The 25764-nt window shown below is 41.4% G+C and overlaps 1 protein-coding gene across 1 annotated transcript; it reads left to right on the top strand.

Moving 5' to 3' along the window:
• Positions 1-143: 143 nt before the first annotated feature.
• LOC120951357 (uncharacterized) lies at positions 144-25075 on the top strand. The gene is given in 8 exon segments (XM_040370029.2): positions 144-1115; positions 7672-8081; positions 8194-8331; positions 13445-13585; positions 15344-15494; positions 19624-19923; positions 21095-21508; positions 23568-25075. Coding segments are annotated over 7 exon segments (2310 nt in total). The 5' UTR covers positions 144-1115; positions 7672-7876; the 3' UTR covers positions 24529-25075.
• Positions 25076-25764: the final 689 nt, after the last annotated feature.

Here is a 25764-nt window from a genome sequence, read left to right as displayed (position 1 = left end):
TGAGAGTACGCATCTAGGGATGCAAGGAGCCTGTGTCTGTTGTCTCTCTTGTCGGGCTGGCCCGTCGTGTTATCACAGGATGCTGTTCTCTCCGCTCTGGGAACAACACCTAAATCCGACACCTGAAATAGGATGCTCTGCTGGAGCAAAAGTTATCAGTATCCTTTCGAGCACAGCCAGTTCAGTTATCAATCTCCGACGGTCGGGAGCGGTTGGTCAGATTCACCGAGGTAATCCATAGCGGGTCCGTTACCGTCAGCTACACCGTATTAAAGTATAAGAGGAGGATGTTCCTACCCCGAATAGTGACATCACAGTGAGGTGAAATAAAAAAATAAGATATGCAACATTAAAGGAAATCGTTACATTTCTGCCTGACATGTTCTAGTGCTGAAAGGTTTGTGTGTTGATGTGTGTGTCTTAATCAACATCTATTGTCGCCACGTCTAGGCACCGAGTGAAAATTGATTCCAGCAGCTCCACGCATCAACAATCCCCGGGGGTGATTTATCGCTATTAATAGGCGTAATGCTGCGAGCTTTATATTCACCCCTGCTAAGCACGAGGCGAAATACTGAATGGAGAAGAATAGCGAGAAAGCACAGCAAGATTGTGAAATGTTAGTGAAGGTTTTACGCTGAGTGAAAAAAAAATTTGCGGGCTTTACATTCTGTCATGGTTTAGTTTAAATGTAAAAAAAATATAAAAAAAATTAATTGTAAAAGTTCTTGCTTGCTTGAGCTGCGAAAAGCGCATCACTCAAGGATCGCACTACTCTCATCAAAGGAGGCTGTGTCAAGGTGGTAAAAAAGTGGAAAATACACAAAGCTCGTGCTTAACGAGTAAGATCGTGGTTATCGGTGGAAAAGTTTCGAAAGTTTTTATTAGTCTTAACGGTGTTTCTTATTGCCAGGTGAAATGTATCCATGTGCCCGCTTAGCCATTCGTGCTGGGCGTGTGTGTCGTGCGAGTGTAAGATCGTTCTTAGTAAATTGAATAAACAGTGTTTACGAAAGCTGTAAAACGTAATATAAAAAGCATGCGCTACGTTATCGTTTTGAGAAAGCTCTCTAAGTGAAATGAAACACAGTGCAAAACGAGTAAATTTTAATTAGGTAAGTTTGCAAACCAAGCTTGCTGATCCAATTTCCACACCCCATTCCCAATTCCAGTTGTCTACTTTTAACGAATCATGCTTCTGTTGAACCTTTCCGTTATAAAGTTATAAATACGCGGCACCCCATTCCGCCATTCCGAGTGTGCGATTTATTACACGCGTTCGCTAGTATTTAACCGTGCATGGTTTGACGACTGGAAAATTCATAAGCACACTTTTTAGGCGCTTTCACACGCTTGCTCCCGGAAAGAAAATATTTAAGCACACCTTCACCATCCAGCATCCATCACGGCCGGATGGTTCCGGCACCGGGGGTTCATTATGTCGCGCATTTTGTGCTCGAGTTATGCTCGTAGACACAGTCTGAGTTCAGCGGAAAAATGTTAACTTTGTTCAGGTGGGCAAGAAAAACTCCAACAAGCACACACACACACACATCGCCCCAGTAAGTCCAATACATAGCAGTAGAAATGTGTGCAGACTACGCACAGAACGCACACTGTGTGTGTATGTGTGTGTGTAAGGCTGTGTGGGAAGGAAAGATGAAAAATCCGTTACAAACCATACCGACCGCCCCGGGGCAAGCTCTTCATCAGCAGACTGAGAGGAGTTTCTGGCTGGCAAGGGAGTAAACCGTGCTGCCTAGGCATCGCTGAAAATGACACCTGACTGTTTGGTGCTTGGACTGAGTGCTGAAAGTGGGTTATGTATTGTAGCTCTTTTTTATTTGTGTGTACTAGCGTTGTGTTATTCCTTTTGTGCTACAATTCCCTGGCCCAATAGAACAAGTTTTAATGATAAGTCCAACCAGGGACGCGGTGTGTCATTTTTGTCTGATATTAAACGGGCAGTTTTCAGTTTTGTGCTGCTCGTTTTACTCCTGTCCAGCGAACTTATGCTACCGTTCATTACGTTTGGCATTCAAATGAAACACGGGTGGCTTTTTGCTAAAATCACATCCCAGCTTATTTACTTGCCATCACTTTGGGGAATAATTTCATTCAGCTTGTTTTACCATCCCAACAAAAATCAACCGAAAAGAACTCCAGCTGAGTCCATGCTCCAATGGTTCTAAACAGCGCTCTAATTCAATTACCGTTTATCTTCCAATTGAGTTTTATGACCTTTCAGCGCAAATACGTATCCATAAAATGTACGATCTTGTCTCTTCCGATTTGCCCACTCGTCTTAAGGAACGATAAACTGATCGAATCAATGCTCCTTGCCCTCGGGATGGGAGGGATGGAGAAAGAGTGAAAGTGAAACGCTGAATCGGTCGATACGACATCTACGAGACATCCGACTAATTGAACGATCTCTACCCCGTGGTTTTCAAATGCTTTACGACAATCGTCGTGCATAAACCATCCAAACCCCCGGGGGAGATTGTCATCGAGCCCGGTAGCCACGGGCTCCAGCGTCCCGCCATTTTATCTTCAAGAGATGACCTTTTTCTGTGATTGTGCGGTAACCTTTATCTCTCTCACTCAACCCCTCCCCCTCCACTTCGCTGAGGTCGAAAGGCAGAGAGCGCTAACATTTGATTTTCAGTACGGCGTGGCCAAGCAAACGCTAAACGACGCCTGCCGTACGAGCAGACACAGGGATGCTTTAAACGCCGGGAAAATACACACTCCCTGCCAGCGAGGGTAATTTATTTCCATTTTTATCGTATTACATTACATTTTATTTTTGCTACAATCTGCCGTAGGTGTAGTAGTGATGTGCAATGCGTTAATGTGACGGGAGAATATTCATTTCTAATCGTTAAGCGTAGCTCGTCGTGTTCAAGTTGGAAATGAAAGAGATATAATAAAATTTAAAGTGAATAGAATTTCCTTTGGATTTTAATAATTCTAAGAATGCAACACAACCACTTAATCTGTGAACGTTTTCTGTGAAAATGTTGTGTGTTTTGTACATTAAAAGTCATAATTGGAAAATGGATGAACCCGAATTATACACATTGCGGAGAGTGTAACAATAAGCGTGAGTTAAAAAATTCTATTGATAGAAACGTGATTTTGAAATTTGTTTTTAATTTTAATGGCAACATTACGGAAATATTTTTTTTTTTGACAACAATTTCTTTTGATGTATTACAAAAATATCCATTTGAATCGGAAACGTGAGTTAGAGATTTATCCGTGTATTAATCCTATTTATACAGTATAGTTCTTGAAAACGTAGACGATACAAGCTATTGTGGAACTGAAATCCAGGCCTGCAATACACTTAATCGTGAACCAATTTGTACAGCAAGACAGCCCGCTTAATGTAGCAAATTCTTGGATTAAAGCTCTGCAATTCTTTTGAAAGTTTCGTTATTGATTCACAACGTTATTTTTATGCACAAATTGTACAATTTCTTCAAATTCTACACAAGAGATTTTGTACAATACATATGAATATTTATTATAATAAATTTTTATATATTTTTATTCGAAGCAATAGTCGACTTTTAATAAACTTTAAGCATATTTTAACTCTGAAACATTAATTAGTCTAGGCAATTGCTCTTCATTCCATGTCCTAAAGCTTTAAGCACGAATATATACGCACGCACGTCATCAAATCTCAAAACCTCAAAGAAATGCAAATTTTGAAACCAATCTTTGCTAGCGTTCTTTTCTCAGTTTGCCCAATTGTTGTATTTGGATGTTTGTCGAGCGGATATAGAACAAGTTTTTCAATTAGCCACAAATCTACTGTTTTTAATTATTAAATTTCAATTGCTTCTTCGTTCTCATCATTCAGCGCGCCTCGCATTTTAAATTCATCTACACCGCTCTAGCTATCTACTTGTTCACACCCAACATGAGGCGTAAATGCGTTTCAACAAAACCCATCTCATTCAGGATGCTGGATAGCGTAAAATTGAAAGCATTGCCTCTTAGCCCCTCCCCCCTCCACCCCCTTTGCACCATGCTCCACTGCTTCCATTGTGTTTGCTTTTCCTCTCTACCAGTGTACTCATTATCGCCCCATTATCTCTATTGCTCCATTAGCGTACGGTCGGGCGGCTAATTTTCACCTTCGACTGCACCATCTAATCCTCGCCGTAAAACTTTACATAGCGAGATTTCCCGGGCGTGTGAGTCGGCCCTAACGGCAGCACGGGTCACAGTTACTAGCAATTAATTTTTCATACGTCCTCCCGTCTAAAGCTCTCTACGGCCCGTACCCGACCAAACCATCGTGCAACTTTAAAAACTGTTATAGTTTAATTAATTCGACCCAGTCTCCCAACCGCCATGCAGTGATTTCACCAAATTATTGTCGGGCGCTGGAATTTCATCATCTTGATGAGCACAAGCAGTCAAAAGGTGGACTATTTTGAATTGAAAAAAAAATCGTGCCACATCCAATACCGTACACTCTTTTAAGCGCCCAGTGGTTTAGATTCTTCGACTCGGCCACTTATGACTGCCTGTTCTCCACCGTCGGGAGTCTTCCAAGTAGGTCATTGTGGTTTTCGTATTCGGTTTGCGTACAAATTTCAACATCAAATCATTGACTTTTAAGAGTATATTGAGGCGATTGCCCTTCGGCCTTTTAAGAGCTTCTTCATGCTGAGTGGGTGGAGCTATTTTCTGTCACACGCGGTCGTTCACGTGCGTTGAATATTAAAGTGGATCAGCTTTAGGAGGGATTGCAAATATTCGTCGTACATTTTTGTTCTGATTTTATACATCTGTAGATGTAAAAAATACGCAGAATCGTTGACAGCATGTGTCAACTGATTATGGAATTGAAATATTATTATCAACAAAAGAAAACCCAATTAAAGACCACATTGAAAATAAATCAATGGTCTCGTAGTACTTCACAATAATAAATAAAAATATTTACTTTTGAACAGAAATTCTATTTGAAATAAACAAAACATCCATTACTCCCACCATATCTGTTGGGAGCAAGTGAAATACAACAAAGAACTTATTTCCCTTCTGTTGGTCCCATACCAATCAAGGCGTTGTATTAACATTCAAATTTTCTTCTAACCGTACCAAATGTCACCAGAACGAATGCAAATGGAAAATGGCAGTTGCCACAGACGCTCGGAAATGGAAAACACATTTTTCATCCATTCCCTTTGTCTGGGAGCACAATGTTTCCTCATGGTGCTGTGGATGTTATTCTGTTATGTTTCCATTAATTTTACAAAAAGTGGTTTAAACTTGAGAAAAGTAAAATTTTGTGTGTGTCGAAGTGTATTGAAGAAATCAAATTCCTTCAAAATTTCAACTATAAATTACCAACATTTTTTTGGGTACAGTTGAGTTAAATGGATAGACTAAACACTAAACTTCAAATTTAAGAACAAAAACAAGCACGCAATAGCACGTAGAATTCCAGATAGAAATATAACAGAATTCGTACATTTCTGCGACAAAAATCAAATTCTGGCGAAGATGAAGCGTGCTTTTCACTGCTCAATAGGGATAAGCTTTCTTCTGCTTAAGAAATCTCGGCCGTACGATATCAGCTTGATGATTGTAAACATCTACATTTCATCGCTGCGGGATGGAAATCCCAAAAGCAACCTTCACAGCCTCGGGACGGTTATGAGCGGTACGGAATTTTATGGAAGATTTTCAATTGATGTGGCATCGCCAGACTGACCAGACTGTGACCATCGTCGATTGGTGCGGAAAGCCTGGTCCCATCGTTGGCACTCGTGCTGAAAAGAAACGAAAGCAAGGATCGAGATCGAGCGCTGTAACGTGTGATTTGCTTGTTTGTGGTTTGAATTTTTGCTCCAATGGCGGTCAAAGTGATAAACTTTTCCCATTTTCCGCACGGGTAGAATATTCATGAGAGGCATGAGATTTTGGATTGGCGCACAAAAGCCAATGCCAATGGTTGGTGGTGAATTCGATGGTTTTCGGGAGTTTCATTTCATAGCCGCACAGTTGTTTGTTTTTTTTTATATCGAATGGCATTGTTGGTATGGCTAATTATGTATTTTTGGTATGTGTAAAACCTACAGATACTCATGGTTGTTTATTGTTTACGTTTACCAACGTTTACCACCGTAAAATGCCAATACGAGAGCAATAGATATGTGTGTTTGAAGGGAAAAGTTTATTGCAACCTTTATTAACCTGGCTAATTTGGTTTCACTGTTGAACTCCTCGTGTAATCAAAATATTCGTATGCTCCTTGCGGTGAAAAGAACGAAAAATTATTGTTTTATAACAATTTTATGATTTCATAACATGATTTTATCATGATTTCATAACATTTTTATGATGGTTTTTATAATATTTTTTTAGTTTCTTTTATCCCAACCTAAAACCGATAATATTATATATATTAATATTAAACCTAAATCCACCGTAGGCTATTCTAAACTTTTATCCAACAATAATTATCATTGTGATGGTCAATTTTTGGGTTTTTATTAATAACTTTCCCTAATTCAATTCTAAATTATCATTTTCTTAAAAATACGCATTTTAATCATAAAATTAAATTTTCTATGGCAACAATTTTGTGACCTTTATTACAACTCTGCTTCATTTATATTTTTTGCTTTAATGAGTCTCTTGGGTTTAAAATTTACCATCAAAATCATTGTTTAACTATGGAGGCTTCTTGGCATACGATTATATTATATTGAAAGTTGCAAAGAAACAATATGTGACCAAATGAGAGAAATTATTCCTACTTTACCTATTTTAATATTTCAATTAACTTTCCAGTTAATGTAAATCTAAATTTGTTAACCTTTAAAAACTCGGAAGAGATGTATTGGTTTCTACAAGAACGAGCGGTTATTGATTATCTCTCGGACGATGCTTCGTCCACAATCATCCACAGGGCTATGGTTCAAGTCATATGTCAATGGAAAACGTGTCGATTGAAGGAAGCATGGGTTCAGAAACTTTTACTAAAATTGTTTTTAGTCCATCCATCACAGTTTCAATCAAAACAATGCATGAAGCTGATGCAATATTTATAAATGAATTGTTTGAATATACATTTTATACTTTTACAACTGCACCCAAACAAAACATTCATTTAAAGCCTGTTTCCAAATTTGACCAAAGCGAGAACATTGGAAGCGTTTGTCAAAAGTGACATAAAATGGTGGTTTCCTTTACAACATTAGGCGGCATTGAACGCAATACTGAATAGGAAAACAATAGATTGAAGCAATTTATTGTGAACTGAGTTTGCATTGTAATTACACCTATTATTTCTGCTTAATTGACTCAATAACGGCTTCCCGCAGTTTGTGTAAATACAACGCCCAGCGTGTCGTACAACATACCAAGCTGTTCAACAGGTTGTGTGAAGGGAAAATGATACACACACCGAATGTAATCTCGCTCTAACAACGTTCCCAGCCCTCTAGCGACACCTCAAACTCTGCATTGAAACTCTTCCCATCCTCTAAACTGTCTACACACAACGCACAACTTTTTCACAGCAAATTTCACCGTCCCATATTAGTAATATCATTATTCTGCTTCATGGAGCAGCAAGCGTCGGGTTCTATTGCAATAGCTAATGATCTACTCATACTTTTCCCCTCTCGTTCGCAGCATCGGAGAAGTGATAAATCATCTCGGGCTGGATTAGGCGCTTTCCCGCCGTGCGGTTCGGGGTGAATGACAGTACGCGCTCGAATGTGCCGACCGTGTCCGTTGCGTTTCCGGCGGCGGTGGTGCTGCTAAGAGAGTAGAGGGTGGGTGGGTACACGAATTAGCGTGACAGAAACTCCGGCGCCACCTTGGCCTTGGCTATGCTATGCACGCTCGTGGCGGTTCGCAATGGCAGAGCCGCCGCAAAGCATCGCTCGGACCGCTCCGGCGGGCCCATCCCGCATCCGGCGCGACCTGGAACGTTCAGGTGGTGCGGGGGAAAATGACTTCCCGCTGCCTGTGGCATGCCTGTCGCGCCCTCGTCCTCGGGATGGTGCTTATGTTCGTTGGCGGTGCAATGGCCACCGTAGGTAAGTTTGCAAACGGTCGTTTGTGCGAGACCATCTTTTCTTTCTCGAATATCTTCCCCATCTTGATCCCGGTTGGTACTGTCTCGTTTCATCGTGCTCTTTTCTCCCACAGGATACTACGCAAACAACTTTCCTTCGCTGTCGGACGTGCGAAGCAACAACACGTCGTCGATACGCGTTAAAAACGAGCACCGAGGATTACACCTGAACAATCTATCCTACGTCGGTCCCATCATCATGGGCGTTGGCGGTAAGTCACGCTGGAAAGAGGCAGTTTTCGGCCATCATTGTGGATTATCGTGTCAAACGATAGTGACTGTATGAACCTTTTTGCATTAGCATGGATGTTGAATTCACCAACTGTAATGAGCGAGACACCAAAAATGGGTTTCTAATGACTCATTCTAAACGGATTATGTAGAAAAAAAAGGTTATGAAACTGATATTTTCAGTTGCCTACATTACTCTAAAAGCATTGCAATTGTTTGTGCTTTTCTCACCATCAATTTCTCATTTGTATTCCACTCAGGAGTAATTTCATTTTCTGTGAACACATTTGAAGTAAATCATTGCCACCGAACGACGTTTTCTTCCCTCGATTTTTCCAATGATTAATGTCTTGCAGGAAAGAAAATTGGAGAAAAGCCCTCTCCACAATCGACCGAACAGCAGCATAATAATTCCTCAATGTAAGATCGGCATGGATGTGAACGCGAACAGCGGAAAGAAATATTCATGTTTAATGAAGTGATGACTGCTCATGGGAGACATACCGTTTTCTGTGTCCGTTGTTGGTGCTACTGCCACTGCCGAAAGGAAGCGTCGTTGATGGGGTTTACATGAAGAAGGATCACACACTTTGCAACTCGCACAGAACCAACGAACCATACTTTGTACACAGCGGACAGCCAGACGCGAGCGAGAGCATGGTCTCTTTTGATGATTCTATCAAAGGAGAAGCGTACGTTTTTGGGTTCGTTGATGGTGGCTCGTTGAGTTTGGACAGCCAAAAATATAGCCAGTCATCGTTTGCTACTTCGCACCCATGGTTGGGGTAAATGGGTGTCAGACATGCATTAAATTCGTTTCACGCAATGCGGAACGGACTCTGTTGGAAGTAACAAAGTTGTATGCTTTAAAAACTGCAACAATTTACAATCATTTTTCATGTCTTCTTACGACGTTGTATACTACATGTTGCCATAATCTATAGATTGTTGTTTATGATGGAGTTTTTCATAGCATGCACATAAAACCCTTTTGTAAGTAAAAACAGTTTAAACAAAGCAAATTATTTCGGGCAAGCTTTGCTGAATTCTGAGTGTATATTATTATTATTATTACTATTATTATTATTTATTTATTTATTTAATCTTCAACGGGCCGAATGGCCTATTTAAGATGTAACAGTTCATTAAAAAAAAATACATAACAAAAACAAGATTTGCATCGCAATTCACTGCGGCCACGGCAAAAGCCGGAGACGTTCCTTGAAGCACTGAGTCGAGATGTCGAAGTCGAAGCAGTCCGAGACAGTATTGAAGACAGCCGACATGCGGAACATAGGGTCAGACCGACCAGCGCTGGAACGGGGTTGAGCGAGCCGTAGAGTTTCTCTAGACCTAAGTGTTCGGGATGGTGCATAAATGACTACAATATTGTCTGCTTTCTTGGCGTAACGACCTAACTTATTTGTAGTCAAATTTGTGGATACTTTTTAATATTTGTGGAAATTTAATCAACACAAAAAACGTTAAATCCTAGAAATGATGAATAATGATGAACAGGAAGTTTTGAAACAATGATTACTGCTAAAATATTCTCTCGAGTCCCGGGGTCTAGGTTTTGTTGCATACCATAGTAGCTAAATAGTAAAAAATCTAACCATTTTTTATGTCACTATTTATCCCTTACCTTAACAAGCTAAAGACATTTCAGAAAGAACGCCTTCCCAAAAACATTTTCAAAGCTATTCTTCTTCTTTGACTCAACAACCGTTGCCGGTCAAGGCCTGCCTGTACCACTTGTGGGCTTGGCTTTCAGTGACTAATTGATTTCCCCCCATAGCAGGATAGTCAGTCCTACGTATGGCGGCATGGTCTATTTGGGCATTGAACCCATGACGGGCATGTTGTTAAGTCGTACGAGTTGACGACTGTACTACGAGACCGGCAAAACCCACAGTCTGATGACAGCTCCAAAGTACGCTTGCAAAAATCCCCTAATCGATTGCAACACTCCCCTATATGATTTCAAACTTCCACAGCTTGCATGCAACATTTTCCTACCGATTTGCAAAATTCCCCTAAGTGATTGAACTATTCCTTTATATGATTCGAAACCCCGTATAAAAGTTGAATTGGATATAAAAAGGTAGCCAGATGGTTTATGGATAGACGTGACGGCCTACAATGCCAGTTGAATGCTCCTGCCATCGTCGGAAATAAGTCACATATAACAGGTCCTTTCCTAGAAATGCGATTACGTAACTTTGAAACTGCTGTGTGTATTGTGCTTACGAAAAGGCATATATTTCTAAGTTTTTTATTCCTATTTCACCTTAGTAGTTCTTAATAAAAAAAAAACATTATAATATCCATACTGCGTCTGTATCAATGTTTCAAACTACTCATCAAACTCACTCATATTAAAAAATGTTACGAAAGCTTAATCACACAGTTCAAACCCAAAAATAATCATGGATCAGTTTAAACCCACTAATAATTAACATCGATTAACGACTCATACTCTAATCCTGTAAGCCCATTCCTTTTATTTCCCATTTCCGTCATATCATCGTTAGCAGCTTTATCTGACAAACGTTCCGTCTGATCCACTTCAGACCGGCTGCAAACATATTTCACACACAAACCGGCTCCGCATGCTGTTTTGCCCCCAAACAAGATAACGATCCCCACAGCAAAGCCGTACGGGGAGAGCCCAGCAGGCATTCTCACACCATTTAGGATGAGATGAAAATTCCACTTGACGATCCTTTTCACCAGCAGGGGCGAATGCCATCACTAAAATGGTATGTGAAGCGAAAAAGAGTGAGAGATAAAAAAAACACAATCATGTTTCGTTTGTGGAGGAAAAAAAACACACACACAACGCTCCGGTATTGAATGGAAAATAATATATTTGAATTGAAAGTATCCATCTTTGGGGGTTGAGAAACGAATTGAAAGGAATGCGATAACGTACACTGTTTAGCGTACCCGGAATGTGTGTTTGTTAGTGAAAGTTCGAATTTGGTTCGAGCGTAAAAAGTGAAGAAAATGCTCTCGCCGTATGACAAGCGTATGCAAATTGGTTTCACTTGTCATCTGTATCTGTCAATCCACAAAGGGTAACTTGCTATGGGAATGCAAATGCTGAACGGGCGACGGTTTGTATGGTTTGCTGCCTGTTTGGACAAACTCATCGGTGTGTGAAAATGATGGATTTTGGATGTGCGCTCTTGTTATAGAATTATGGCTGTTTTGGTTTTGTCGCACAGATGTTCTGTTGTTTTGCTAGTTGTTTTTGCGGTTATCGTTCAAGCGAAATGGGATAAATTGCATCTGCAAAACAAGTACAAATGGGGCTCTTCACGATTCTAGTCAGCTTTTTGTATCGAATTTGACAGTTGGAGGCTGAAATCATGTAGCCAAAACAAAACCACACACAAAACTAGCCTGTTATATTCAGTCTAGATTATTCTAGCCTCAAAGCTAGAATTAGATTCCAGTACCTGTTCGGCAAACTTCGCAAATCAAGATGGTGTTTTCATTTATCCCAAGTTGCATTAAAGAGATCAGGTGGTAGAATCTATAATCAAAGTTTATGTAGTCCAGGTGGTCTCATAGTATGTTTATTATAACCAAATTTGAACATAACTTTTTGACATGACGGGTGAAAACTTTTGCTCAAACAAGCTTGCTGGAAGCTCGACGAATACACAATACACTCTTAAAATCTTCATTCAGAAACATAAGCGATAAAAATCAGCCTTCTAAATTCATACACCTTGAGATAATCAAACCTGTATATTAAACCTACTTAGATAGCTGTTCTAAAACTGCTACACAATGCAAACTGCAATGCATTGCAATTTAAGCCTACTTAAAACGGAAAGGGCCCCAAAATCAGGTTTTGGATGATGCAAAGCTGTTTTTATGTCATTCATAAAATTCGTTCAAAATTTGTGAGCATTAAAATTAAATATTAAAACAATGTCTTATTTTGCTTTGACGCTTTTCCCTACCATTAAGCAAAAACAAAAAGTGTGAAAACAGATTAATGGAGGCGCCTGGTACATGATAAAGCATGCAAAGCTTGCCGCAAGACCCCGTTTACGAATATGTATTGAAATAAATGATTTGAATACTTATATCCTTTTTTGCCTCGTGAAGTTTTAAATTAACAAAAATTAAAAGATAACCTAGTTAAAGATCTCAAGCCTAATGAAGCCTATTATAGGTAAAAGCATGCTTCTAAATTGCGTTTTCGCTCGACTGAACATACATGTGCGTCGTGACTGCAATGAAGGATCATGTTTAATTTTCTGGCAAATGATATTTATATGAAAGGCAAAACCAACACATGCAACGCATAGATAATGAAAGGAATGTACGCATGGGACATGAAATTGAAACTTTTACCATTTTGTTTCATAAACCGTTTCTTGGAACCACCTCATGTCATTCACGGGCACACTGAAGCGTATCCCAGTGCTTATCTAAAAGGTACGTTCGTCGGAAAACCCCAGAAAACAACTCAGCCAAACCCAAAAGATACTGCAAAACATTTGCTCGGAAAGCGCGCCCGTCTGGTTTCGTTTGCTAATTGCGCGTTCTTTTTACATCTCGGCGATTTTGTTTTTATTTCACGTGGAGCTTTTTTCCACTCTTTCCGCGATTCCTATACAGCTACAGACGTACAGATGGGATCAAATTTCGGTGTGTTCTTGTTTCGCTGTAAAACCCCAGCTCTGCTTCGCGTCAATCCCTCGCAAACTTTCGAGTGTGTTGCTTCGCCCTTTTTTCCGGATACGAAAAGAATACAACCATGACCTCGAACCTTTTGCAAAACAAGTCCTTTCCGGGCGGAGGAAGAAAGTTGAAAAGGATCGGGCGGACTGGTTGACGAAAGCAGCAAAGAAAATACCGGCTGACAAATGGAAAAGATGTGTCTGACATTTACACACAATTGAAATGTTAATGGCAAAGGGTTACAAACGCATAGGCGAAGTAACATCAAAAAAAAAATGAAAAAATGGGTCGAAAACAGGTCTCTAATGTTTGATGTTTTGTCAGAAAAACTCTCGTAATGTCTCAATTTTCTTTTACCATCTTTAATGAAACTATTCCACCCATTGCCAGGTTTCATCGTGGTGGCTTCGTGCGTGATGACATTCGAAGCCCGAGACTCAGCGGCCAAGGTGGTCCCAGCCCGGTTCAAGCTGAACGCTCAGGGATCCGCCCGAAATCCTAGCCGCAACAATAACTCGCGACGTTCCACAGGTAAGCTCGATTTAAGCAAACGGTGTGTATTCATTTCTCAATTTGCTATTGCCGTCAAAAGCTGGCACTAGATAAGGTTTAAGTGGGGAGTGAGATTATGACGAGGGCCTCCATTATCCTCATCATCTTGAGAAGGGTTAAAAGAAGCAAATCAAATGTCCTTGAAAGGTGACTCACCTTTTGTGAGATATGCGTGTCTTACCATCATAGAAAAGGCTTTCTGATTGTACTCAAAAAACAGATATCTTCCAATAGTTTATGATTTGAAGTGTAACGTTTACCAATATTTCACAGCATGTTCAGTAAATCAGCTGCATTACCCCAAAAAAAAGCAAACCCAATCAACATCTGCTTGTAACGAATTTTACCATTTTCAGACATTCCATTGAATTGATACGCCTGCAGCTAAATGCGTAACCGTAGATTGCAATGACTGCCGGTGAAATGGTTCGTAAAAAAGCAAACAGAAGCTGACAAGCACTTTCCTGCCAACATTATGCCAACAGAAGCGGCATACACCTACCGGAAAATGTAACGCAGTATAGACGCGAGCGAATTCCAGGAACGAGCTGTTGTCATATTGTTGGCAGCGGCTGCAATTCGTGCAGCTCTTTATATTTGTTTGGGATGCTCTTGCTTCTGATACTATCATGGTACAGATATTTTCAGCGTAGGTACAAACAAGAATCCTTCTGGGAACTTGCTTCAAACCAACATTTTTAAAGCAAATTTCTTTGTACCTTTTGTAATAGAATCTGATATTCTTTCGTTACATACAAGCATTTTTATTTACAAGTTAAAGTATGCTACAGCATTCCAAGTAGTGTTGTTACTTTAATTATCGAAGAATATTTTAGGTTTAAATTAATGCTTGTAGCAATTGGCGTATATTGAAGTAGTACTGTTTTTTCATCTGAATTATCGTTCCTGCTGTAATAATCATTACCACAACGCATCTTCAACGTCTTTCACGAGACAAACTTGGAGCTAAAATCAACCCGCACCCTCTGTGTCTTGTCATCTTTTCTCAATTAAAGTTTTCTTGTTTGCGGTGTAGTTTTGTGTGGCTAAAACTTCTTCCCACCACAGTCGAAATGAGATAAAAAGATCCTCATTATGGCGCGTTGGCGTGTGGTACAAAGCCCTGCGCTGGAATGAAGGAATAATGCAAAATACAGGCGGTCGGTTGCATCGTTGGATTACAAGTACGGTACATCCTCAGGCTTCCCCTTTTGCTCGTTACTTCCCCCCACGAGCGCACGATGGTTGCTTGTACGGTATGTGAACAGCACCATACTTAACGGGAAGAAAGTTGAGCAATACAAGTTCTCTGCCAACCGCAGTACACTCGGCTTCTTGAAGAGCATGACTTCTAGACACCGATTTGCAGCGTGCAATCGTATAAAGACTTGAGACCTCAACTTGTTAGGAAACTTTCACATTCCCCTATCAGTAGGGAAGTAATATTTAGCACATTATTCCTCTTCTTTCCATCCATTCTGTTTTGCATCTTTGCAAATGATAATCACTACACGACAGCTCCGTTTTTAAATGTTTAACATTGCACATCCTGCTAACCCGGTAGGAGGAGTGTCTTACGCAGCGTAGAAGACAAACGAGTGTGATGTGTTCAGTTACAGTTTCATAATTCAACTCAACTCACAGTTACAGCCCAAAGTCGAGTAATATACATAAAACAAACTCTCTAACCGCTCTTGTGCATGTGTTTTTCTTTCACTTTCTTCACTTCCATTTCAGGTGTCTCGAATGGTCCAACAGCAATCATGGGACCGCAGACTGCCCGCTGGGAACAGCACTTGGGCGTCTTTCGAACTTCGCCCGCCACGGAGCAGGTCCCGGACCGCAAAGCACTCACGGCAGCTCTTGTACACTTCTCCAAAGCCTTAGGGTAGGTAGTCATGCTGAAACAGACGACAAGACTGTTCATGCTGATAAGAGTCTTTGCGGATATGATGGATGCTTTTACGGCGTGTATATATATTTTTTTATGTCAGACCCAATGTGTAATGTTATTCATATTAACGAAAGGCAAAAGAGCAATGAGCAGGGGCTACTTTAGATATTTGTTGACAAACTACAAGGTCGTCAATTTTATCCACCTTTAGCACTGTTTTTATGTGTTTTAAGTTGTTTATCCAAACATAAAGTTTTAGAATGCGTCACAAAAAGCATATTCCACTGCTCTATTTGGTTTTTTTTCAGTGCCACCAAACTTCTGTTTCTTACCAAGCTTACTGATAATCTTCTCTGGGTTGACAATTTGCATACCGGCACACTTACAAGAGCTGCTCATCAAAAGTCAACCCATGCCTGTGGTATACACTTATGCGCATAATATCATCCAAGCTCATTTCCATAATGCCATGTCACGGGGATCAATCTTCCTAAGGCATGGCCGTATAGGATGCAAATAGGATAATAGGTGCATCCTGTGAAGTGATCTGCATCGAAGATATAACGACAGTTGCTTACTGAAAGAAGGGTGGATAGGATATGGGTGTTTTTCTCTGAGTAAAAGTTAACTATATAGTTTTGTTAATAATTGTATAAAGATCCGGGTATATTGATCGTACTCGCTAGTGTAATTTCGATTTTCACTAGCGCATCAAGTGGCGACGGAACGAAGCATGTTGCCGTAAAATTCATGTCACAGCTGCAAAACATATGTTATTTTTTCATGTTGTTTTTAATTAAATCGGGCTGAAAAAGCTATGTAACAGGTACAAACACATGTTCTGCAGGTATTTCAGCCACTTCCGCGTCAAAAAACGATGACAACATTATTTAAATTTAAGACCCTGAATGACCTCAATTCTGTCGGCGACTCGGAATAGCTTCCACCATATTCTCTATTAGTAAAAGAATCTTCTCTGCACATATTTTTCCATACATTGATTGCTCTTCTTAGGAATGAAACCTTTCAACGGTTTGTTCCAACATCCGTTACGGCTGATATGTAGCCATTGCATTACCTCTCGGCAACAACAAATTTTTTTCCGAGAAAAAACCATTCCCCAAACCATAAGATAAACTTCGCTCAGGGCCGATGCGATGGATGGTGGGTACTATTTTTGGACGCAAATCGATACTACTTTCACATCGAGCGTATAGATTGGTGCAAGTATCTGCTACCAAACATCAGCAAACGAGCGCAAAGGTAAAGCGCAGATAGTAGGATCTTGTTGAGTATTTTTCCACTTCCCACACGCAAATGCCCGCGTAGTCAGCGAGTGATGCTTTATCGGTAAACTGGACCGTGTTACGTTCCGGTGACTGTTTTCATAAAAATAAGATGTTTTTGCGATATCTTTTGTGTGGTATCAAATTTAGTTTTGCGTTTTATTGTAACACAACATGTAAAGTGAAAAAAGCATATAAATTGATAGTTTAAATGTTTTCCCCATGAAACAAACCTCACACCGAAGCTCACTCAATATGGCCACTTTATAGGTCATCGTACATTATCGCTACACCGCCATCAACATCCTCGTCTTATCAATTGCATTATCATCAGACATTAAGCTGAAACGATTTAAGTGTCCCAGTTTCTTGGCTCCCCGGAGAGAACTAACACGGATGTGTGCGAGGTATAGCGTGCAGTCAAGAACATCATTTGTTATATGTTTACCAACCAACCAGCTCCCTCGTTTTCCTTGTCTAACGTCACCACATCAACGAATGTAAGCTCATATCGTCCATCGTCGTCACAGCAGCTGGTACAAATTACAAGAAATCACAACATTTCACATTTGGTGTACACCGCAACGCTTTAGCTCTTTCGCCGTTTTCACACTTAATGGAGAAGCTGAAGTGAAGCATCGGTGTTCCATTTTTCCATTCCGTGAAATCTTATACCCAACCGTCGGACCGTCGAGCTGTCCAGGGTCCATTACACCCGGCGCACCGCTCGGAACGTCTCGCTTACCTGCCATCAACCGCCAATTGATGTCACGGCACGTAATTTGTGCCCTGGCTCAGCGGGCAACACTTTGTGTAGTAGTAATTTCGCTGCGTTTCTTAACGCTTTGCTTCGCCTGTTGCCGGTTTGCTGGGTTGGTTGTCATCGGCTGGCTTCCTCTCCGTCGGAGACAATGGGGCGCTGGCGACAATGAATTCAGGTTACGAGGCTACTTTTCTTTGTAGGACGGTACAGTTCACCAAGATGTTTCCCGGTTCGTGTGGACATGACGACAACTTTGCTGTCCCTGTTCGTGCAAGCGGATTACTGAAAAGCCAATCAAAGGGAGGGCTCAGCAGAAGCAGTTTAGCAGTGTGGGCGAATGCTTTGCTGCTTGATGTCTTGATAATATACTTTTTGGTACAGTGTTTGTGTAACAGTTTGCAAACCGTTTTGGGAGCCTTTATGTGTGATTTTTGACGAAGGCATGCGTGTCACGAATAGTAAATATTTAGAAATCTCGAATGTTTTCTTAGTTTGAATTATGATTAAGATTTGTTTGAATACAAGAAACATAATTTTCACTATTAAAATTAGTTATATTTTCGTTTTTGATTTTCTTATATTAAGAGTTTTCAAACGAGTATAATTTCTTAAAGTTCGAAATAAAATCATAATAATGTAGAAAAATGAACAAAACAAAATAATCCAAGTCAACGTTAAATTTAATAATCTTCAACATTTACTCATTTACCCATTCGCCCTAAAAATGCCCACTGTGAGAATTTCAACAATATCATTTACCTCTAACGCAATTTATAGAGTGTAAAAGAACACAATAGAAACACATTGTTGCTATAAATTAAACCATTCCGTACCGCACCGGGTTTGTGGCTCAACAGCAACTGCATGTTTGGGGAGGGGTAGGACGATTGTTTCCGTTTTTGGTGTTAATTAAATTTCTCCGACTTACATTGCACCGTGTGGATTGGCAGTAGAAACCTTGGCAAGAGGGACATTTTGTGTGGACGTGCAATCATTACTCCATGCAAGCAAGTCCCAATGTTTCCAAGCAACCAGATGGTCTCACTGAAATGTCCCAGCACATTTCACCGGATTTCTAGACGCAATCAACGCAACAGTGTACTCTTTCCCATGCATCGGTGCTTTCTTTCGACAACGATTAAGCTGCACAATGAACGCCCTTAGCATATACACCGCACGTTGAAGAGTGTGAGTTTGTTTGACCTTCTTGTTGCATAGTAAAACAGTACAAACGTGGTAAGTGGATCAAGCAAATTGAGGGACTTGCATTTGATTGCACTGATGAAGAGAGACTCAGCTGCGAACATTTATTATGCTCTAGCGAGGAAAGGGTTGTCAGCTTGATTCTTTGTAAATATAAATCATTTACAAAAAATGCATTTTATGCTACGTTACAATGTTGAAGCAATGTATTTTTGTTTCCATAATAACGCACTAGTTTAGTTACAGAATAAACAACCAATAAATTGCCCACAAATATTTATGATTATTGCACTGATACTGAATCATATTCAGGAATTTATTCTCGAAAAATATAGGGCTATCTATGCAATTTGTAAATTATATACTAAATCTTACAAATGTAAAAATACACCTATACTCAAAAAGGGAAAGAATTTTCACTTGAACTGTTGAGTCATAAAGGTGAATTATGTCAGCTAATTATAATAATGAAAATACTAAGAATGTAGCTAGCAATAACAAAATAAGCATCCCTTAAGCCACCAGCTACTGTTTCATGCCCAACTTCAACTCGTATTACCGTCACTTTTGCCGACGCTCGGAAGATTGTACAATTTATCATAAAACACTCCAGCCAGGCCCCATCGACGCCATCGCCACACGGTGGCACTAGACAGATAAGGACCAAACCGCAACACGCGGCCAAATAAACCGGTGGAAGGATACAGTACACTATCCGTTGAGCCGTGATGATGAATCGTTTCACTCGTTACAGGCACCAGCACAACCGTCCCCAAACACCCAACGGAGGGAGGGCTATCTTATGGCTCACACTTTATTTCATCAACTTTTTTTTCCTTCATCTTGCTTACACGCACACGCTTTCTTTCAGGACACCGAAAACGTCACCCCATCGGCGGCCGAGCGAAAGCCAAAGCCGGCGTGTGTCACGAAGCGGTTCGGTGCCCAATTTGTACGCCGAAAAGCTGAACGTTCCACTGCTCGCCTCCGGCTCGCCCGCCAACATCCGGTCCGAGGCGGGTGGCCACCATCGGCATCAACGGGGATCGCGCGTCAGCAGTATGGTACAGCGGTCGACGCGGGACCCCATTGGCAGTGGGTTGCTGCATCCAGGGATGCTTCAGTTTCACCGACACGCCCTCTCGGTGGACGAACCGGAACCGCTGGCCAGGTAGGTGCAGCCAGGTGGCGGACAGATGGCGGAGGGATTGGATAAATGTGCGGTGTTTTAGATTTTGGTGATGAGATGGTCGTTTTGTCCGTATTATGAAGCGTTTCGGAACAATTTTTGTTGAATAAATTATGAAGCTGAAGCTGAACGAAGGAAATGACAGGATAAAGATGAGCAGTACATCTTCGCAACGTTTAAACAAAAGCTAAAACGTTTGTTTACAACTTTTTAACTACAGAAAACTATTCAAGAAAAACAATATAAAAGCAAGTAAACAGTATAATTATTTGTATTAGCAATAAAGTGCCAGGTATTGACTAGAAAATAACAAAAATAGAAGAAGTCATATATACATGTTCTTTAGCAAAAGTATAGCATTCTTTAAAGCTAGATTTGCATTGATTTTTTTGAGTATTTAACTAAGTCGTAAAAACTTAAAAGTTGGGAAAATTGTGAAATTGCCTATTTATTAGCATTTTTTTGTTAAACAGTCATAAAATGCATGACGAATTATTTTTTCAATCAATTAAAACATTTTACTTAACTAGGAGGGAGATTGTACAATATTATCATATTTTGTGTAGCGTACTCTATGGATGACCCCTTGGAGGATTAATTTGATTTTGTGTGAAAAATAAATCAAATGATTCATTTTATATGATATTCTTTTAACTATTTCCATAAATTGAGCGTGTTTAGCATGAAAAAGAGAATGGAACTGTATAATTTGTTAATATGTTTTGTTTATTTTACGTTTAGATTTTACAAGTTATCAAATGTTTGAAGGAAAGTAAAACCCAAATAGGCTAAAACCCCATCCAAACTGAAGACCCACTCGGACGATAGTAACGATATGATAATGATTGTAAATGTGCAATTGAATGACAAGCTTTAACGATACGAACTGATTGCGTTACGAATCGTTGAATTGTTTCATCAAACACACAGCACAACCGAAATGAACGCTATTACATCTCGAACCTGCCGAATGGGCACTCGACCACAGTTTGCCAAATTCAATCAGACTCTATAATTACTCATAGTTTATTACAGCCCCACTCAAAACTGCTGACTTGTCATTAAAAATGCAATCAACTCAACCATATTCCAACCTCTCATTTTCTCCCGACTCTATAATTCCACCACATTGTTGGCGCTGACACCACGCAAGGACACTCAATCAAGCCGGCTCGCACGGTTCGGTACAGTACGGGTACGGGGGCGAGATCGTACCCGTGCACAAGCTGCGAGATCGTAACAAACGCTCGGATACGGCTCGCCGGCACGTCCTCTCGCGCCAGACCAAAATCGAAAAGGACGAATCGCTCGGCAGCCCCAAACACGGCCACATCAGCCGACGTGCCTCCACCATCTCCAATACGTCCGTCTCCTCCAAGCTGAACCGGGGTAGCCGACGTGCCTCCACCATCTCCAAAACGCCAAGCGTCGATTCGCGCGGGGCAGCATCCACGATCGAAATCAACAGCCCGGACCGGTCACTGCTGCTCGGGCTGACGCCCCCGAGAAAGGGCACGACGCCCGCGTTCGGGCCCATATCGACGCCGTCGGTCGAGAAGGAGTGCCGGTAGGTGGCGTTATTTATTTTGCTGTAGCACGTGTCTTTCATGCCGTAACCTCATTCGCCGCAATATTGACTGTTCCTTTTTTGGTAGTTGAAGTTTATATTTAATAACTCGCCCATAGTGACGGACTGAATAGGTTTAGAAGTTGTCGTTAGGGTTGTTTTGTCCATTTCGGATAAAATTGATGTTTCTTACAAGTTATGTTTTTTTAAATATAGTATTATTATGACATTTTAAAGTAATAATCTGCTCTTCTGGAAAGCGCTAATAATTTAAGTAATACACAAATATGAAACAAAAGGGGCGGTCCCGTGGTACAGTCGTCAACTCGAACGACTCAATAACATGCCCGTCATGGGTTCAACCCCAGAATGGACCGTCCGGGGTAGCAAGGATTGACTATCCGGCAACGTAGTAATGAATTAAGTCTCGAAAGCCTGTATAGGCCGGGCATGTCTGCGTAGGACGTTACGCCAAATATAAGAAGAAGAACACAAATATGAACTGAAAATGTACGTTTATATAGGTACTTCTAAGATAATTAACGATTTTTAAACGATTCACTAGCATAAGGCATCAATTTTTAACTAATTTATTATTGTTTCAAAGTATAACTAGCCTAGTTTACTCAACTTCGCCAACTGATTCGTTTTGAAGAAAAAATACTGTAATTAAATTGAAAATCTAACGTTGTAAGCGTCAAAGTTCAATCCATTATTCAGGCTTGTTATAATTATTTCACTCTCATGAATCAGTCTCATAAAAAGGCAAATTGGAAAAGTTACCAACAGTGGAGGCCTTTAATTGAATTTATTTCCAAATAACTGTAATCAAAAAGTTGTTTTGAAAAAAATGTTTAAGAGGCCATTTGCCTCACCCAAAATACGCTCCAAACTGGTACAGAGTTAATAGAGCGTCCATCATCAAACATGCATGCCACTAATCACGGGTCATTGGTATCAACGGATCTAAAACAAAAGAAGAGAGTAACTACCACTCATCATCTGTTGAACAGCAACGCAAACATTCAAATATAAGCCCAACAGAACCTTCCGGCCACCTTCTTTCCAGCGTCCTAACTTCATTTTATAGCTGAAACAAAGAGTTTCCAATTTTCCTGCTTTTCTGTCCAAAACATCTCTCCCTAGACCAGCCCTACACCCACGGGCTAGCGTTCGAAACGAAAGTTCAATGTCTTCGAAACTGTTGACGGTGGTGGTGTTTTTGTTTCATATCGATTTCAAACCTGCCATTTTGTTTACCCCGTCCCCCACCCCATAACATCCCTTTGCGGCCATTTTTGGCAGGCATTTTGATGGCTTTCTCTTTTCGTTGTTGCTGGCCCTATTCGCGTAGCGTATAATTGCGTATTCTCCAGCACACGGCCGAAAGACAAACAGAAAGCCACGGGCCGAGTTTTGTAGTTGACTGACCCGGGCATGATTGTTTCTTTCCTTTCCGCTTCGTTTCATTCGCTCTTTTTTTGTGGCCACGAGCCCAAAGCCACCATAGTCACCAGGGGTCGTTTTTTGCCCTTCCGAATCCGACCCGAATTATATACCGAGTGGCAGAAAAATCACTTTCAGATTTATACTGCTTCCTGCCGGCGCATAAACATGGCGTGCCCATGGTAACGAAAGGATCGCAAACTGCCCTCGCTGAACCGACCACAAACAATGTAAAACAAAGAAGATGAAAAAATGCCAAACAAACAAATCCAAGACGCAACAGGATTGACGCGTGACGTCCAGTTTTCCATTGCGTCGTATAGCGCCGCGTCCGGTTGTTCGGTTATGGTGGTGTGGTGATGCTTTTCCACTTCAACTGCCACCACACGGACACGCTAAATTCCGTTCCGTCACGCAACGATGCTAATGACCGAGTTATTATTACTATTTGGTTCGCCCTTTGTTTTACACGTGCTGCTGTTGCTTTTTTATACATTTTTGTTTTAGTTTTTGAACCACATCGTTCACCAAAAAAATAAAAGTCATCTTTATGATATATTTGTGTGCTTCATATTTCTCCTGTTCTCTCTTTCTCTCTCTCTCGCTCGAATAGGAGTCAGCTGTCAATTTGCTCCGAGCCGGCGGCGATCAGTCAACGCAATCTCTCCTGTCAATCGAGCTTGGAACCGTGCGTACCGGAAGAGGAAAGCTCCCCCGAGTACGATCACACCGGCGACGAGGGTAACGGCGAGGGCAGGGAGCAGAGCAATAAAAAACATCCCTCACCCAACCCTGCCGAACCGCTGTCTGTTGCAAATCCTCCCCTGCGACCGGACTCACTAGTGCTCGCGTCCAAGGAGCGGGCGGCGTCCGGTGAACAGGGAAATCAGCAGCACCAGCAACCCAACTGACAGCAGCAACCCCTGTACCGTAGCAACTCGAGCAAAAGCTTCCGCAAACCCAAACCAAAGTGTGCGAGCAAAAAGCTTAGCAACGAGTACGACCAGATCTACGTAATTAGCGCTGGTGCCGGTGCGCCGAACGGAAACGCGACCGGAAACAATCGTTATCCCAATTTCCAGCATCAGACGCGCCCGGCCGACGACGACCATTACGATTCGATCGAGGTCATACACGAGCGGCGCAGCAAAAACTTTAGCAAGTTTTCCAATGCTGGCACAAGCCCGCAGGAGACGCTGGCAGACGGTGGGGGGCAAGATAATGCACCGGGCACATACCTGGTGTCTTCCGGTTCGATAGAGGGTGAATACCGGAAGATGGGTTCGAACGTGATTAGCGTCGTGGCGGACATATCGCCGGCGCCCGCAAGCAATATGGCGGTGGTGGAGGTGCCTCAGCAGCAGCAAGAGTCTTCTACACAGGATGCATCAGAGCGGATGAGTGGCTGCAGTAGTCCAACAGTGAAAAAACAGGATGCGAGTGAAAGCATTACGAGCGCGAGCGTGGAATCCCGGTCAGAAGAGAAGGACGAAAAGCAAAACAATAACCACACGGCGCTATCGCAAGCGAAGGAAGATGCTGTGCCAAAGGACGAGAAAGTAGACTCACAATAGAGCCAATGACGGTGTATGGTCTAACCCGGGTCAAGCCCTTAAACGAACCGGTCCTTCTTAATGGAGTTCCTTTCACCGCTGCCCAGGAGAACGAGTGAAGATGGACGACCAGAACGCGACGGTGATGTGTGTGAAAATCGCTCGATAAGTGTTGAAAAGTGGCTGCTTCCAACATTACAGCAGCTTTTCGTCACCTCACCGCAGGTAAGCCGCGTCATGGGTGGGTCTGCCCAGGGCCTGTGCTCGATAGATTCAATTGCATTCGTGCGGGGATGTGTAGAAACGAACGAAGGAGGAAACAAGAGCTGCCCTGAGGGGCTGTGTTTGTTTGTGAGCAGGGACGAAAAGGAGCAGATAGTTCGCGCGATTGGTTGCTGAAAGCGCTTTTACTTCTTCACGACAGTTACAGCATGGTGCAGCGATATGCTGCTGACATAAAACACGAACCCACATACACACACACATGCAATTGAGGTCGAATGGTTGGAATCGTTTGGTGCAGTTTTCGATTACACCGAATGGGATGTTCCAGGAATTTCAATTTGCTAGCCGTCGGTTATTAGACTTTCGATTAAATTCGACACGCTATAAGTAGGTTGTTGTGAGGTTATGCTACGAAGTCTTGGGAATCCTGTTTTTTATATCGAAACTGTTAATAATTTTGAACAAATAATATTGCAATGTACTATTTCATAGTTTCGATTCCTTAACAATTTTTCTAATTGTTTACCTTAACTATTACGATTCTTGAATTGTCTGAATTTGTTATTTTCTTCTTTAATTCTTCAACTATGTACACTGATTATACATAGATCATACTTCAAATTATTTTTTATAGTTTTTCACCATTCCTTCATCTTCTTTCTCTTGATTTGATCTTCCAAACGCCAGAAAAGTAAAGCACTTCCAACAATCACTAATGTAGCAGAAAACGTGGCGCTCCATCTGTTGTAATTTCAACTTTTTCTACCGCAAATGTAACATCCCGCCGGAAAAGGACGTCCATTTGTTCGCCCCCAATCGCCAACATAACGCTTGACATCCTTCCAGTGACGTGGGCGGGTTCGTGATAACTGACCCTTTACAGAAATGTTCTGCCGCCTTTCCCTTTGTTCCATCCGAACATCCATCATACAAGCAAGCTTATCTTCAGGACAAGTTATACGGGTTCAGTTTGAGACTAGCCAACAGATTTCTTCAAGTCGATAGAAACACAGCACAGTATGGGAGAGATGT

Source organism: Anopheles coluzzii, chromosome 2 (genome assembly GCF_943734685.1).
Source record: "Anopheles coluzzii chromosome 2, AcolN3, whole genome shotgun sequence".
Taxonomy (NCBI): Eukaryota; Metazoa; Arthropoda; class Insecta; order Diptera; family Culicidae; genus Anopheles; species Anopheles coluzzii.
Note: the sequence above shows the minus strand (reverse complement) of the source record. Positions and strands in the feature narration are given on the sequence as shown.